General features: G+C 45.3%; 3 protein-coding genes across 3 annotated transcripts; all 3 read left to right on the forward strand.

Moving 5' to 3' along the window:
• The first annotated feature begins 417 nt into the window (after positions 1-417).
• Positions 418-2386, forward strand: LOC112555941. Its single transcript, XM_025224553.1, has 4 exons — positions 418-573; positions 1191-1300; positions 1463-1627; positions 2284-2386. Exons 1-4 carry the CDS (start codon positions 539-541, stop codon positions 2346-2348), a joined length of 375 nt encoding a protein of 124 aa, XP_025080338.1. The 5' UTR covers positions 418-538; the 3' UTR covers positions 2349-2386.
• A 2458-nt stretch (positions 2387-4844) lies between these two features.
• LOC112555596 lies at positions 4845-7735 on the forward strand. Its single transcript, XM_025224027.1, has 5 exons — positions 4845-4912; positions 5530-5562; positions 6481-6593; positions 6808-6972; positions 7624-7735. Exons 1-5 carry the CDS (start codon positions 4845-4847, stop codon positions 7719-7721), a joined length of 477 nt encoding a protein of 158 aa, XP_025079812.1. The 3' UTR covers positions 7722-7735.
• Positions 7736-9173: 1438 nt separating this feature from the next.
• LOC112555938 (melanocyte-stimulating hormone receptor-like) lies at positions 9174-15382 on the forward strand. The gene is made up of 7 exons (XM_025224551.1): positions 9174-9534; positions 10273-10408; positions 10821-11054; positions 11578-11803; positions 12070-12215; positions 13897-13965; positions 14907-15382. Exons 1-7 carry the CDS (start codon positions 9293-9295, stop codon positions 15312-15314), a joined length of 1461 nt encoding a protein of 486 aa, XP_025080336.1. The 5' UTR covers positions 9174-9292; the 3' UTR covers positions 15315-15382.
• Positions 15383-16121: the final 739 nt, after the last annotated feature.

Consider the following 16121-nt stretch of genomic DNA (forward strand, 5'->3'; position numbering starts at 1 on the left):
GTTATCAACACAATGTTATGATGTCATCAACACACTGTTTTGATGTTATCAACACAATATTATGATGTCGTCAACACAATATGATGATGTTATTAACAATTTAGCATCTTCCTACAGACTACATTTCCATTTTCTAAAATGTGTAGCCAATCAGAACACGTGGACATTTCGCGTTTGAGTTATCTGTCCTCAGAATGTTACACCGTGACACTTGCCTCTCCACAATGCTGCTCTCCCCTTGCTCAAGACCTAACAGAAAAGCTTTCTCTCAGATTTTCCAGACAGGTGAGGAAAAGTGGCAGACAGTCAGCACTGTCACAGGTGAGGAAAAGTGGCAGACAGTCAGCACTGTCACAGGTGATGAAAAGTGACAGACAGTCAGCAGTGTCACAGGTGAGCTACTGCAAGTCGCCCGGCAGGTGTACAGGCCAAGCCAAACGCCCTTGAACGTGGACTACTGAGGTGAAGAAGATGATTATAAAGCGGAGTTGAGATAAGAAGTGGTTAGTCTGGCACAGTCGCTGCCCCAACTGTCATCATGAGGTTTCTTGTGCTCACCGCGCTGTTGGGCTGGTAATGAGTCGCCTTGGTGACACTCAGCACCACTTACCTGGCTGCTGTTGTTGTTGTTGTTGTTGTTGGCTTTGGTTGCATCATTGTGTCTCGTGTAATCGCTCTTTGACATGACTAGCTTACTCTCTGTGTATGCTTTCCGCAGTGTGTCATGACGGGAGAAGGGGTTGTAGCCTGTCACTGTGTCATGTTGTGTACACTCATTTCATCGGTTGTGACAAATTAGCTTCTTGTTGTTGTAAGCCTTTGATCCTTGTGATCACATTGTTTTAACGCGTGTAGTGTGATGTTAGTGTGAGTGTATAACAGTTAGCAGCGTGATGTGTACTGTCTGCTTGTGTTGCCTTGTGTCATAGTGTCATCACCATGTCACTTAGTGTCTCTGGCCGCATCGTGCGCTTTTTTGTCTTCAGTCTCCATGTTGGTGTTTTCATGTTTCAGTGTTCACGTGACATTGCAGTGTCGTGTTGTCATGATAGTGTCGTGATGACGTGACATTCCAGTGTCGTGTTTATGTGACATTGCAGTGTCATGATATTGTCGTGATAATCTATTGTCGTGACGTGTTTGACGTGACACTGCAGTGTGCCATGTCAAAGCCTGTGGTGACGTTGCAGTGTCCTGGCTGACACGCCCCTCATCACCATGTACAAGCGGTACGCAGGCCCAGAAAACAACATGACCTTGGCACAATGCCTCATCGCCTGGAAGCACTTTGACATCAACGGTAGACATCCTTCCAGTTGTTAATGTTTTTGTCTGAGACCTTTAGAGTTGTGTGTTACTAACAATTATCATGTGAGTGCCCATGATGTCAGACTTGAAATGCTACTTCCTGTCTGTTTCAATGCCACCATCTTGTCGCCAAGGCAAAGTCTGTATTTTTCAGACGATAAGATCATCACTAAGAGGGAGTTCGACCACGTGTGGACCACCCTCAACCTCCCGGAGAAGACCAACGTGGCGGCTGACTTTGAGCTGATCGACACCAACCACGACGCCCAGCTGTCCGAGGAAGATCTTACCTACCTGTGCAAGCTCTTTGATGAAAATGGTGGGTTTTACACTTCAAACAATTAACCTTTTTTCTGGTTGTTATTGTTTATTCTTTTTGTCCTGCTCTCACCTTCGTGCTCTCCTTAACGAAGCAACCAACCGATTTGATGGCCGGCCAAAAAAGCTGTAGCGGTGACAGTACCCGACTTGTGGAGAGAGAACCTGGCCACCGGGTGGGTGGTGACGCCTTGACCCTAGCTACCCCCTTCTCTCAGTCACCGCCCCCATCAAGCAGCACCTTGCTCAAGGGAGCCTGAGGCATGGGTTTGACCCCCTGAAGCAAGTGTGGACCACACTAAGCGCTCGAAAACAAACGAATCCACAAACAATCTTTGCGAGAGGCGACCAAGGTTTCCAGTTTTGTCTGCTTCTACTCCCTTCAATACCGAGACCCGCTAACATCATTCAGACATTTGTTACTTAACTCTTCTTCTTTTCTTACATTGCCATCTGTCTTCAAATCGCCATCAGACTAGAGGATAGCCGCCAAACTTCAGGGTGACACCATGATTTGTGCGTCAGACTATATAGTGAGATTCCCTGTATTGTGTCAGACTATATAGTGTGATTCCCTGCATTGTGTCAGACTATATAGTGAGATTCCCTGCATTGTGTCAGACTATATAGTGTGATTCCATTTCTGTGGGTTGCCAGGAGACGGTGTCATCACGCAGAGCGAGTGGAGCTACAACTTTGCCGGACTCTTTGAACGCAACTGAGGCAGACTGGGAAACATGCAATAAAGTCTCTACATACACCTCACTGCTCTGTGTCATAGAGGCGTGACATGACGTGGCATGACATGACATGACGTGACATGACGTGACATGACGTGACATGACGTGACATGACGTGACATGACGTGACATGACGTGACATGACGTGACATGACATGACGTGACATGACATATCTTTTATTCATTCAAGTACGTTCTCTACAATAAGGGTAAAAGAGATTAAGACAGAGACTACAAAGTACGAGAGAGAGAGAGAACTAAACTGAGAGGTTAATAGGTCAACAAACCTTTCAAGAGAAAGAGAATGTGAGAGAGAGGGAGGGAGAGGGAGGTAGACAAGTAGAGAGACAGCGAGAGACGTAGAAACGACAAGAGATCAGAGACAGGTGAGGGAGGAGGCAGCACTGATTCAACTAGGGAAGTACATACGCGCGCGAGAGAACAAACACACACACACACGATGCCCCTGTCATGACTACGCTTTTCACCCTTTTGGTGATCTGATGGCTGATTGTAGTCATTACTGGCAGCAAGCGGCTTTCACTTCACTTCCTTACTTATACCTCTCCAGCAAGCTGCGCATCGCAATATTGTACTAAATAATAGTAAATAATACTAAATAACTAGTAAATAATAGTAAATAATACTAAATAACCGTAAATAATACTAAATAATACTAAATAATAGTAAATAACAGTAAACAATACTAAGTAACAGTAAATAATACTAAATAACAGTAAATAACAGTAAATAACTAAATAGGACCAAAGATATCCTTCCAAATCACCTTCCCGACACCATTGTATGGAGAAAAGAAACAGAGGAGGACAATTAACTAAGGAAAGCTAGCGATATTCTCCGACAGAATAACTTGATGAAGCAGACATATCGGACTACTAGACTTACAGATGTACCTGGAGGTCTGGTCTCACAGCCTATTGGTCCTTGTCTCACCTGTCTCACCTGTCTCACCTGTCTCACCTGTCTCAGTAATGTCTCGTATCTCTCTATATCTATCCTCTCTGATATACGTCAGAGAGGATAGATACAGAGGAGCTGCACTCTGGTAGCATCAGAGAGGGTAGATATAGAGAGAGAGGCTGCACTCTTTCTTTGTCCTTACTTGTTAAGAAAAGTTGTGACGCAGTTGCGTCCCTTTGAAACTGGATGCTGCCAGAGTGCAGTCCCTCTATCAATACGCTCTCTGGGTAGACTACTTTCGGTTTGATGTCGGCTGTTGATACGCGTTGCTTTCTTCAACATGTCGGGTCAAACAGTCATCAAAAGTGATGACATTGTGTACTTTAGTGGACAGTTCAGCCCAGCAAGAGTCCAACATTTCTCTCTCGTAGACTTCCAAAGATAGGCAAATGAAACAGCAAAGGTTGGTTAAAATACATGGGCAAGCATGTCTCTATGTGGAGACACTTCGTAAATACCATAATCTCCCCCATACTGTGTACTAAATAGTTATGATTACAATTAATGTATTTAATGTATGTACTAAATAGTTATGATTACAATTAATGTATTTTCACTGCACAACCTTAAACAGAAAAGTGGGCATTTGTGGACAAAGAGTTGTTACTATGTACTCTGTCTCCTCTAGGAACTCGCTGACTATCAAATGTATTTTACAGACTCCAACAGTTGTTTCCATTGGCGTTTCATAGGAGCAGGGCACATTATATTTTGTCCAGGTAATCACAAACAGGCGGCTTGTGGTGACTCAGAGGACATCAGTGCCACCTGACACACTGTGGCAAGTACCAGCTCGACCAACTATAGCAAAACCGTTTTTAAGCAGAAAACTTTGTACAGCCCACGAAAGATGTCATCAATATCCAATTGGCCCTTGGCATAAAAAAAATGCTCTTCACCCGTGATGCAAGCCTTCGTGTTGAACATAATTCTCAATAATTTAACAGGTGAATACTACTGCTCGGGGGCTGTGTAACGGGAATACAACGGTGATTTTCTCTCAGATTTGGGAAGTCGATACCTTTGTATGAACTTAAGCTAGTTTTGGACAATAAATATTTCTGATGTTATTTCTTTATTTGTGCACAAACTGTGTTTCAGTATTTGTAAGGACTTTGAGAATGGAAATAGCAAGGGTTTGGAATTTGTTTTTTTTAATGCTTTCTTCCTCAAACCTTGCAGGCTGTCATTTGTGAGTTCTCTTGTCAGCTCATATCACAAATCTCTTATCTCTGCCTTTGTGTTTTCTCATGTTACCTTATTTTGACCTGTTGGTTAGCCAGTCCATTGCATGCTGGGGCCTTGTTCTGAACACAGAGCTTGTCGTGGTGCACGCAGTGTCTCTGTAACACACACATGTCATGACAACGCTCGCTCAGTGCAGGCAAACACAAACAAAAACACAAACTGTAGTATTTCAATTGGTTATCGTCCTCATTTTGGACATTTTAGCCTATAAATCACAGAAGTCTCACTCTGTGGTGATCGTTGATACAAATGAAGACAACTCTGGACCACATGGCAGTGAGTTCAGACCTGCAAGGTTCTTACACAACACGCATAGAGTGAATCCTGATTATGATAGTAATAATAACAATAATTATATAATATTCCGACGAGTGGGCGATACTCCCGACCCAGCGGTCACGGTGTCCTCGATCGTTACAAATAAAGTTCAGAATGTTGTCTTACACACTGGTGTGCCAGTGTGTCTGCCAGTGTCTGCCAGTGTCTGCCAGTGTCTGCCAGTGTCTGCCAGAAGCATGTACAATACTCAGCTGCTAGCGGCACAGACTGACAGATAACGACACAGGGAGTGCCAGCTACCTGTGGGACTGAAACCCTGCTGACGTCACAGTTTGTGGTGACCGACAGGTACCACCACGAGCTTCATTTAATTATTTTTCCTTTTACTCAAAAAAGGATAAGATTGAAAAAAGACTGAGGTCAGCATAAACAAATAAAATCAAGAGCAGGTGAAAATTGAGTTCAAAGGAATATTTGACCAAGCGATAACAAACAGACGTGACTCCCGGACATGCGCACAGGTCCCACTGTCCTTCCACCTTCCACGTTGTTGGTCAGCCAATAGATGTCTAGACGATAGCAGAGGAAATATAAAAAGGTCTTTTCACTGTCAGACGTGATCGACGGGTGTGGTGGAGTTGTGAGTGCCATGAAGTCTCTGGTCGTCGCTTGCTGTCCTGCTGGGCTGGTGAGCTCTCCATCGCTTTCTGTCGTGTGGTTCCTCTCTTGCCGACAATGGCAAACGTTGTTATAGGGCTAGCGAGTCCTTGAGCTCAGCGCCAGAGTGAGGCAAGATGATGTTTAGTATTTACATATCGTCGGCTGCTTTCATCACTTCATATGTTTCATTCTAATTTCTCTTCTCCAGCTACAAGTCAAGCTCATTCACAAATCCCGTTAGGGTTTATGCTCACACATGTTCCCAGTGAACACGTGCATATAAACAACAACATGAACTGTGCTGAAAAACTTTGTGTAAACTTGCTATGGCAACGCAAACATATTTGTACTGCGGGCATTGGATGGAAATGATAAACTAAGACACAGGTAGAGAGCGAGCGAGCGAGGGTTGTGGCGGTGTCATTCACTGAACAACGAAGTAGAAATGATTTCAAATATCACTTCAGTAAAATGCTGTGCATATTGACAAGCACAAGAAGCAAACTAACAAAGTCAACCCTGTGGATAGGAGGTCACAGTGTTTGATGCTGGATGACCTGAACTTAAATGAGTGTTTCTCGTGGTCAACTGAGGTGACAGCCGTCAGGACTGTCCTGACGAAACCTAGACAACCTGTATGTCTCCCTGTGTGTGTCAAAACATACAAACATACAAACATACAAACATACAAACATACAAACATACAAACATACAAACATACAAACATACATCATAATGCTTACATTTGACAAAACAGAGCATGCATATACCTCTACAATAAGCGTAGGTCAGAACACAGAAGTGCTCACCATGACCTTTAGTATATTGTATATTAGTATATTGTATATTAGTATATTGTATATTAGTATGTTGTATATATTGTACACTAGTATCTTGTACATTGTATGTTGTACACTAGTATGTTGTACACTAGTCTACTGTACAGCGCCCTGGCCGACAGTTCCACAGACCGACTGTATGTCAAGGCTGGCGGCAACCAGACAGTCTGCTTGGACAAGGAGCAGTTCTCCAGTGCCTGGCTTTTCCTCGACACCGACAGTATGTCCAGTCATGTCCGTGCTGCTGGTCTGTCACATGTTTGTTGAGCAAAAGCCCAGAACCCACCCCTCACCCCGCAAGCAAACAACAACAGTAACAAAACAGACGAGTGAAGGTGCGCATGCGTGCTTTGTTTGTAAACAGATGGTGGATGAGTGGGATGAAGAGAAAGAGAGCTACTCACGGCTTTGACATTTCCGGTCTGTGTCCAAAGGTGACGGTTCAGTGAGCAAGCAGGAGTTCGACACCTCGTGGGGTCGACTTAACCTTCCCGAACGAGACCAGGCGCCGGGCGACTTCGTGGAGATCGACACCAACAAAGACCTCGTCATCACCACCAGCGACTTGGAGTATCTCTTCAGAGTGTTCGATGAAAATGGTGAGGACTTGACACAACAGTAATCACTCTTTCCTTTAATTACTGTTGTACATGCGCTTGTCTTTTCGTCCTTCAGTCCAGCTGTCATGCATGACACTGTCACACAGTACATGACACTGTCACACAGTACATGACACTGTCACACAGTACACGACACTGTCACACAGTACATGACACTGTCACACAGTACATGACACTGTCACACAGTACCTGACACTGTCACACAGTACACGACACTGTCACACAGTACATGACACTGTCAGACAGTACACGACACTGTCACACAGTACATGACACTGTCACACAGTGCCTGACACTGTCACACAGTACACGACACTGTCACACAGTACATGACACTGTCACACAGTACATGACACTGTCAGACAGTACACGACACTGTCACACAGTACATGACACTGTCACACAGTGCCTGACACTGTCACACAGTACACGACACTGTCACACAGTACATGACACTGTCACACAGTACATGACACTGTCACACAGTACATGACACTGTCACACAGTACATGACACTGTCACACAGTGCTAGTGCCTGCTACACATAATGGGCACAGTAGCTCATGGCGCTCAATGATTTATTTATTAGTTTTAGTTATGTATTACTTTTATTTATTTATTTATTTATAGCTGACGGGAAGTGTGTATTGCTGAGTGGCGGCAGAACTTCAGAGGACTGTTTAACCTGGGCTGATCATGTGACTGCACGATCTGTTGTCTTGGAGTAAAAGTGAAGAAAGTGGGTTTGCGTTGAGTTTGTAAGAATGTATAACAACACTTACACAGTCGTCTGCTTGATTTAGTTGGACGAATACAACGTTTCCACAACAGTCAGCAACCACACGCGTGAGCTTGTCCGTCAGTTACTGTCCACTTAAAGCATCCAGTCAAGCGTCCAGACAGAAAACAATCAGCCATCCATGCAAAGCCGCCACCACAGCTGCACATTTAAATGATATGAAATGGTTAATAACTGTAAAACTGCTCACTTTTACAATTCGCATAGGAAGCAGACAATACTTGATGTGGCATCACAGGTGCTACAAGAGTCGTCACATGGTGTCATCGGAGAAAGGTGAGAGGAGTGACATCTCAGCTGATGACACGTAGTTTCAAAGGCGACAAGATCTGATGAGGTCGATAAAACAAGAAAAGAGGTTTAATGACATGAAAAGAGGTGCATTGTCACAGACCTGGGAACACAGTATCTTCCACTCAGCTTTACCCAGGAATTAGAAAAGCGCTACACCCTACTTTCCCTTGACATTGGAGACAGACGACAAATGCGCTCTCGACACCAGACGACATTTACTGACCACCTCGTCCTCAGGGAGTCGTCTGTCACAATGTCCTCCCCTTACAGGCTAATTTTGTCCCTAGGATAATTTTACAATCGGTGTAACATTAAACCACATGTCAAGTCTCCAGACCCTTTATCTTCCACGGCATATTTTCTAGTCTAGCCAGTGTGCTTTCTCAAATAATTCTACCACGACAATAAAATCTCTCACTGACCCCGTGTCCTGTCTGTCCTTTAGTATCGCTTCTCTGGTTTCTCTTGATTGCACTCAGCAGTTTAGTCTGAGGTAGAAACCTTTGCACGGCTTGAGGGCTGTTAACTTTAACAAGAACATCAACATGAAAACTAGCGTGTAAAGTGAACAGACAGCAAGGCCAGTATGACACTTTAGAACCTCCGACAGCCAGGACCCCAGTGTGCAGCCTGCTTGACGGTGTTACCTGAATGTCTAGGGCACGTGTTGTGTGCTTTAGCAGACTGACACGAGTTAGACACCCAGTAAACAGCAGGCGGCGTATTGTGCATTGGCCCTAAGTACATAAGTATATGACACATTTGGAGTTGTGTACAAGAGGCAAAACACGGATATTTTGTAATTAGTGTGCAAGCTTGCGCGTTTGAAGTTCCATCTCATTGCTCGTGGGCCGTGCTTGTTACCTGGAGTGTAGCAGACGGTCACAAAATACAGGTAGATAGCCGTGTACTGTGCCTTAGACACTCAGCTAGCATCCTGCAGCAGGCTGACACAGTTCCTGGCTGTCACAGGTTGTGTGTCAAGTATTGTCTACACAGTCCGCACTTTGCAGTTTGCTCTGCCAGTGAGTATCACGTGTTCGCATTTATTATTATTTATTTATTTATTTTCAAGAGTTATGTCAAGAGTTACTTTCCACCGATCGGTGATCGCTCTTAGCCAACTGCGTCACACAATGACGTCATTGCAAACATTGCGTAGTGTGGCAATGACGCACCTCTGTGTAGCCTCGGGAATGACGTCACATGTTTGTGTGTCTCGTGTCTTGTGTCAGCCTCACAGCACGGGGAGGACTGTGTGCCACACGACTGTCTGCTGACAGTGACAGGACTACTTGTGCCATGAATAAATCACGGGAGGGCTATCAATATGAACAAGAACAAGACGAACTGACCACCTTCGCCAACCTGCTGCTGGTCGTGAACTTTGCTCTTGGACTTGCAGCCATTGCTGCCAACGCCTTTGTCATCGACACCATTAAATCCAGGTAACAACAGCGCCACGAGGAATAGATAAAGCCGCGTACACGCAGGCTTGCACACTAATTACAACACTAATTACAACACTAATTACAACCGGACACTCGGGATGAACCAAAGGGAGAGGGATAGAGACAGAGAATGGGACAGTTTGTTTGTCAGTGTGTATTGGAGAGGATGCCACGGGCTCTAGGCTGTCATCCCTCACGATGGTAGGATCGTATTGTGGACAGTTTGTGTATTAGAGTTGATGCCACTGTCATCCCTCACGATGGTAGGTCCTATTGTGGACAGTCAAACATTACACAGTTGCAGTGGACAAAGACACATCAGCTAGAATCAAATGTAAAAATCTCTAGAAAAACTGATTAATGATGCGGGCTTAAAGTTTTTAAACATTGTATCCAGAGTGTAAGACAGGTGGTGGCCATAACTGACTACAAACACTACTTGGCTTGTAGTCAACAAATGTCATGTAAACACCTCAACGATTGTAGCTATATCTCGTCAGCCACTTCTTCTTTTCAATATTCCATTTGGAGTTAGAGTCTGGACTCGAGAAAATTCTTTGTGCACAGCCTTGTACATCGTCTACGAATAGGTTGCTGGACTTGATGGTGTTCACTTCCACTTGTATACAGTTCACATGTGTTGTTATTGTCATTGATGGTGTTCACTTCCACTTGTATACAGTTCACACGTGTTGTTATTGTAATGGATGGTGTTCACTTGCGCTTGTTGCACAGAAGCGAGCTGGCGGTCAGTGGAGACATGTTTGTGTTGTGTCTTGCCATCACTGACCTCCTGACTGGCTGCATCCTGACCTTAACCGTCGGCAACATCTTTGTGGAGAAGCACACCAAGACCATGTGCTTACTGCAGGTGAGCAGGTAGACACTGCAGCAACAGCCGTGTCGTCAGCTTTATCCTCTGATAATTCGTCCCTCTGTGTATGTATGTGTATGTGTAGATGTAGATGTAGATGTATATGTATATGTATATCTATAATCTATATATATACACCGGCTGGCACTATCCACAGATATGTTTAACATAGGTGTAGATGTATAGCATATATGTAGATGTAGATGTATATGTACATGTATATGTAGATGTATATATCTATATATATACACCGGCTGGCACTATCCACATATATATTTGACATAGATGTAGATGTATAGCATATATGTGTATGTGTATGTGTATGTATGTGTATGTGTATGTATGTGTATGTGTATATATATGTGTATATGTAGATGTAGATGTATCTACCTGCCGGCACTATCCACAGATATGCTCGCTGCAGTCCACGCTGCTGTGCTCGGCGTTCATCCTGTCAGCCCTGACGACGGACCGTTACCTCAAGATCGTGCATCCCTTCAAGCACGAGCGCATCTGCAACGACTGGCAGCCGCACTGGGTGTGTTGCAGCCTGGCAGTCTCCTCCTGCGTCATCGGCTTCCTCCCCTTCACTGGCACTGGTCACACGGCGGATGCCAACTTCATGATGTGCAGTTATCTCCAGGTCAGCACCACGTGAGTGGGTTGGGGCGGTGTTGGCTCGCATGGTCTGCTGACACTCCCCTGTCTTTCCCTCGCTACCACAATCCACACACTGCAGTGAGAATTCCACTCCTACTTTCTTCTTTCCTCCTCCACAGTTTCTCAGCACGCGCTTAGGAATCTTTAGTCACGTGTGTCTGTCATTTCTGCTCATAATTTCCTTCTGAAAATGTCATGAAGTTTCGCTACACAGGAGTTACAAACACAGTTACATACACATACACACACATACACACACATACACACATACACATACATTTCACACACACACACACATACACATACACAGACAATTACACCACCTTTGAGGATGTTTGTACCAAGCAGCTTTCTACCAATACCCAGCACTGTGACCCAGTATATTATTTTATACACTGTATACTTACCGCCTACCTACTGACTCATTGCTTGTTGTTTGTTGACATGTCATGGTGTGCTTGACTTCCGTGCGCGGAGCTATGGAGTCCGATGTTCTGTTTGATTAGGTGTTAGAGGCAGGCTTTCAAGCTGCTCTGTTTGTGTTGATGGTGGCCTCAGTCTTCCTCTCTGTGGTGCTGTACTTCTGGATCCTCCGCCTGGCCATGAACCACGCAGTCGCCATAGCCAGGACCACTCGCTTCTTGTCGGAGAACATCAACCGCATTCAGCTGCGCTACATCCGGGTGCTGTTTGTCATGGCGGGGATGTACCTCGCTCTCTACATCCCTGCAGGTAGCTCACTCTGTCGTTGCTGTGTCTCGTCCTCGAGGTCTTGTCAGTAGTTGTCTTTGAGATGTTTGTCAACAGAGTAGTAGGCACTTCTTTTCCCAGCAGCCAGTTCGATACCCGAGTAGCCAAGCCAAATTTCCCCAGTCGTCCCAGCTAGCGGGACGGGGTACCTCAGTCCCTAGAGGGCTGGGGGAGGTAAAGTAGCAGGACTGTAGGGTACCCGTGTGTATGTGTGTGTCACTAATGTCGGTGTCATTACTCGTGTGCAGTGGTGGGGACTATCGTGTTGCGCAACATACACACGACGATGAAGGAGACAACCAGGAGCTCTCTCTTCCATCTGTGCAGTATAGGGATGTGGAGCAACTGCTTGATCAACCCGCTGATTTATGCCAGTAAGGTGGCCACAGTCAAGGTGAGGTCTCACAACATAACAACGGGTAGATTGCGGCTGTAGGTGTGGGGCACTGATGATTACTTAACAAGCACCTGGCAATGACCAATGGTCAGTGTAAGATGTCCAGGTCATGGCTCCACAAAATGTTGGACATCATTAACAAACATTAGAGAATTATAGCAAGTTCATTGCAGTTCAAAGTCATCTTTCCCTTGACCATGCCCTCCAGGGTAACCATGGTCTACTGTCTGGACAGGGTAAAGGGGATAAGAGAGAGGGAGGCAGAAAGCACAAGGTCAAGAGGTGACCCTCATTCTATGACCTCCAACCTCAGTTGGGAGGGTTTTGTCAGTTTTGACACAAGCACCTACTTGTAGTGTTATTCACACAAGATTTGTGTGACAGGGTCGTGAGTGCAGCCCCTGACTAGGGGCTAGTGTCTAGGGTTTGCTTCCACTGCTGGTCACCGTACCCAGGGTGTGAGAGGCGACTCGATGGGACGGTTCATCTCTCCAGCCTGCTGCTCACTATTACTCTGATTATATAGGACTGGAATGGCATCCCTTCCCCGAGCAGGTTTGAGGGAGGCGGCTCTCCGCAATTAAAAAATTAGTTTGGTGTGCGTGGGTGTGTGTGGGTGGGGTATGCATTGTGTAGGCTGCTGCTTTATTTATTTTTTCTTCGTTGCGTCGTTGCTGTGCTGGACTGTTTAACTTTTGTTTTCTTCTACGATGTTCGGATTTTTCGTTGTCTCTCCGACCTGTTAGATGTGAACTCAGGGGCGTTGAGAGCGAGCACGGACCCCGGGACAGAGACTTGCTACAACTAGCAGCTGGTCAAGTGGATACATTCAAGTGACAAGAGGCCAAAGACAGACAAAACTGATGTCAGACAAATCAGTCACAAAGCATTGGACTTGTTCATGATTGTCCACCAGCAAGTCAGCCTTACATCACCACCCCACCATTGGCAGAAAACAACATCACTCTCAACATCAGTGTCATCGTCATTAGAGGTGGTCATCGTGCAGGTTGACAGTGTGGCCTGTGTCTATCAGCTATAGACAGGAATAGACAGAGGTCACAAAGACACAACCACAGTACCTGTAGCTCAACACTCGCCAACAGGACAGCAGGTGGCTGTTACACGGATTGATGTAGAAACCGTACATCAGCAGTGGCGTAGGAAGATGTTCGGCGTTGGGGGGGCAAACTCCCTGCTGACAGTAAACGGCGTTCGCACTCGCACGGTGATGACCGTCTCCTCTCTACGTTCCCCTACCTTTCTTCTGTTCTTTGCTCTTTGTGAGGAATTACGTCTCAAATATTGGGGGGGCAAAAGGATATTCCTGCCCCCCCTGTATTTTCCTTGGGGGGGCGGCTGCCCCCGCTGCCCCCCTGGTTCCTACGCCACTGCATCAGGGGCTGTCCTGTGTACATACACAAGTTGTATCAACCGAGTAGCTACACCACGAGAATGTTCTACATGACTGTAGCTTCGTTTATCGCCATCAACTGTAGTCAGTCATGCATAGCGCTTTGAGCCAGCCTTTCACGGTGGGGAAAGTGCTCTACAAATAAAATTGTTGTTGTTGTTGTTGTTGTTGTTGTTTGTTGTTGTTGTTATTATTATTATTATTATTATTATTATTAATGTCAGACTTTCTTTCATCTTCATAAACCTCATTTGTATTGGACAGGCAAGACTTCGTTTGCTGTTTGGGTGGCGAAGACTGTCTGCAGACCAGGAGCTGCCCAGTCGCAAGACGGTGAGAACTCACGTTTGTTGTAGTGTAGTAGACAAAGCGGGAGGGAGGACAGATTACAAGAGGAGGGACAGGGAGAGCATTGCAGACAAGGGAGAGAACACAGTAAAGCCAAGGGGAAAGAACTGGAGAACAAACAGTAAAAACAGGGGGAGACAACACAGTAAAGACACAATCACACGCACAACAACACACATATAAACACGCCCACAAACGCATGTGCAAAATCTCGTACAAACATTTGTACACGCACACACAAACACATACACAAGGACGTACCGACACACACACACTAACTCATACACACAAACATATAACAAGACAAACAAGAAGCAAGAAGAGAAAGCTGGATGCGCTGCGCTTTACTGATCTCTCAAGGACGTGTTTGTCGACGACGACGACTGTCATAGCAATAGTCGTTGTGAAAGTCATCTAACTGGTCAGAAAAGACACCAGATACGATGTTTATGACACGTGTGCAGAATGTCCGCCACCCGCGGTCCATGCGTGACGTCTTCAAAGTTTAAACTGCTGTTGACACATGTGACGTAGACACTTCCTGTTGACTGACGCAGTGGTCACGCGTCTGTGTAGGTGTGACATATTTACATGGAGGTGACATCTCTTCACGCAATTGTCATGAGTGCCTACACACTTTACTTTTCTAAAGAATTTCCGAATCGTGTCTTCCACTTTCTGTATGCAGTGATTTCCCTTTGCCTAACTGCACGCTGCGTCATTTCCGCTTTCTTCTCGGTTTGTTTTGATCATGGAGCGTGAGTGGCATCTTGTAAGGCCTCTTGTTGTGTGTACTTTGATGTCAAGAGCAGTGTGGTACTGTAGAAGTGAACTATGTTAGTGTAAACTTCATTACTGGCTTGACACTGAAGGCGTTTTTACTACGCAATGAGTGTCGATGAACTATGTTATGATCTTTCCCAAAGGTGACATCAATTGCTTCTAAGGGAATTCTAGAGAGGACCCTACGCTACTGCACCAAATTCATGTCCGTCAAAGTCACAGCCAGCAACACGGGGGGGCAGACTGATGACGACACCCGCTACCCCAGCCACGACAGTGCAGGGAGAGACAGCAGGGTGGAGGGCAGTGGTCAGCCCGGCGACATTTCCACCAGTGTGAGGATCAAGTCCAAAGGTGTCAATCAAAGTGGAAGAGATGTCAGGGTCAGTGGGGAGGGGAGTGAAAACAGCGGGGTCAGGGTCATTCGACCGGAGGATAGTAGTGTCAAGGTCACTAGAACGGATGACAATGGGGAGGACGGCTCGCGGTCCCAAGACTCTGCTCACGTCAGGTCGAACAAGTCTTTTACAAACAGAAAGCAGGTCAAATAAAGATAGAGAACACACATACACAAGTTACTGACGATTTGTACATAAATACATACACACCTTTGTCTTCATCTTCCTTGTGGGTAACTTGATGCTGTGGGTGACAGTCTCTAAATGACGAGTTGCTCTGTCCATGTCTGTGTGTTTTGGAATGGAAGGAATGGGTTCGTATTTGTTATTTATTTCGAAATTTGTGTACCGTCCTGTTAAAAGCAAACTAAAATTGGCATGTTGGCTGGCTGCCCTATGACCTCATGATAAGTGTGCAGTACAAACTCGCAACAACATGCGCAGCAAGCACGCACACACACACACACACATATATATAAGAACAGGCATAGGCCTTGCAGGAGCTCACTTTAATAAATCAACAATCTGAGAATCCGTCCGTTCTCAAACTTTTAATAATCCCACTTTAAAGCTCCAACATTTAGAAATTTTTTTTTTTTTAATGATTCACTATAGGAGACTTCATCATCGTTCAAAGTCATGAACCAGAGGTAATCCGTGCCCCAGAGTTGGCTTCCTCTTTGCTAGCTACCATTAGTCTTCGAAAAGGAATGTGTGGCCATAGCTGATGGAGTAAGCTGGAGACTGAATTATCAGCCAAACTTCTGGGATTAAACTGTCTCCATGTACAAGATCCTGCAATGCCTCAGGTCTCTTGCTAACCCTGGGGGTTAAGATTACCTCTACTTCGTAAGTCATGTCTCTGATGAGAATCTACACTTTTGTGATTGTTCTGTCATTAGTCAATACTTTGAGACTCCTGTTATCTGTTTAACATGTATTCTCTGTGGAATGGTTCAG

This window comes from Pomacea canaliculata, linkage group LG14 (genome assembly GCF_003073045.1).
Source record: "Pomacea canaliculata isolate SZHN2017 linkage group LG14, ASM307304v1, whole genome shotgun sequence".
NCBI classification, from domain to species: domain Eukaryota; kingdom Metazoa; phylum Mollusca; class Gastropoda; order Architaenioglossa; family Ampullariidae; genus Pomacea; species Pomacea canaliculata.

Coding starts and splice junctions, on each gene's coding strand:
- LOC112555941 (XM_025224553.1), top strand. CDS start 539: ATGAGGTTTCTTGTGCTCACCGCGCTGTTGGGCTG. Junction 574..1,190: donor CTCACCGCGCTGTTGGGCTG/GTAATGAGTCGC, acceptor GTGACGTTGCAG/TGTCCTGGCTGACACGCCCC. Junction 1,301..1,462: donor GAAGCACTTTGACATCAACG/GTAGACATCCTT, acceptor TGTATTTTTCAG/ACGATAAGATCATCACTAAG.
- LOC112555596 (XM_025224027.1), top strand. CDS start 4,845: ATGAAGACAACTCTGGACCACATGGCAGTGAGTTCAGACCTGCAAGGT. Junction 4,913..5,529: donor TCTTACACAACACGCATAGA/GTGAATCCTGAT, acceptor AGTGCCATGAAG/TCTCTGGTCGTCGCTTGCTG. Junction 6,973..7,623: donor CAGAGTGTTCGATGAAAATG/GTGAGGACTTGA, acceptor ATTTATTTATAG/CTGACGGGAAGTGTGTATTG.
- LOC112555938 (XM_025224551.1), top strand. CDS start 9,293: ATGTTTGTGTGTCTCGTGTCTTGTGTCAGCCTCACAGCACGGGGAGGA. Junction 9,535..10,272: donor ATCGACACCATTAAATCCAG/GTAACAACAGCG, acceptor CTTGTTGCACAG/AAGCGAGCTGGCGGTCAGTG. Junction 13,966..14,906: donor AGCTGCCCAGTCGCAAGACG/GTGAGAACTCAC, acceptor TCTTTCCCAAAG/GTGACATCAATTGCTTCTAA.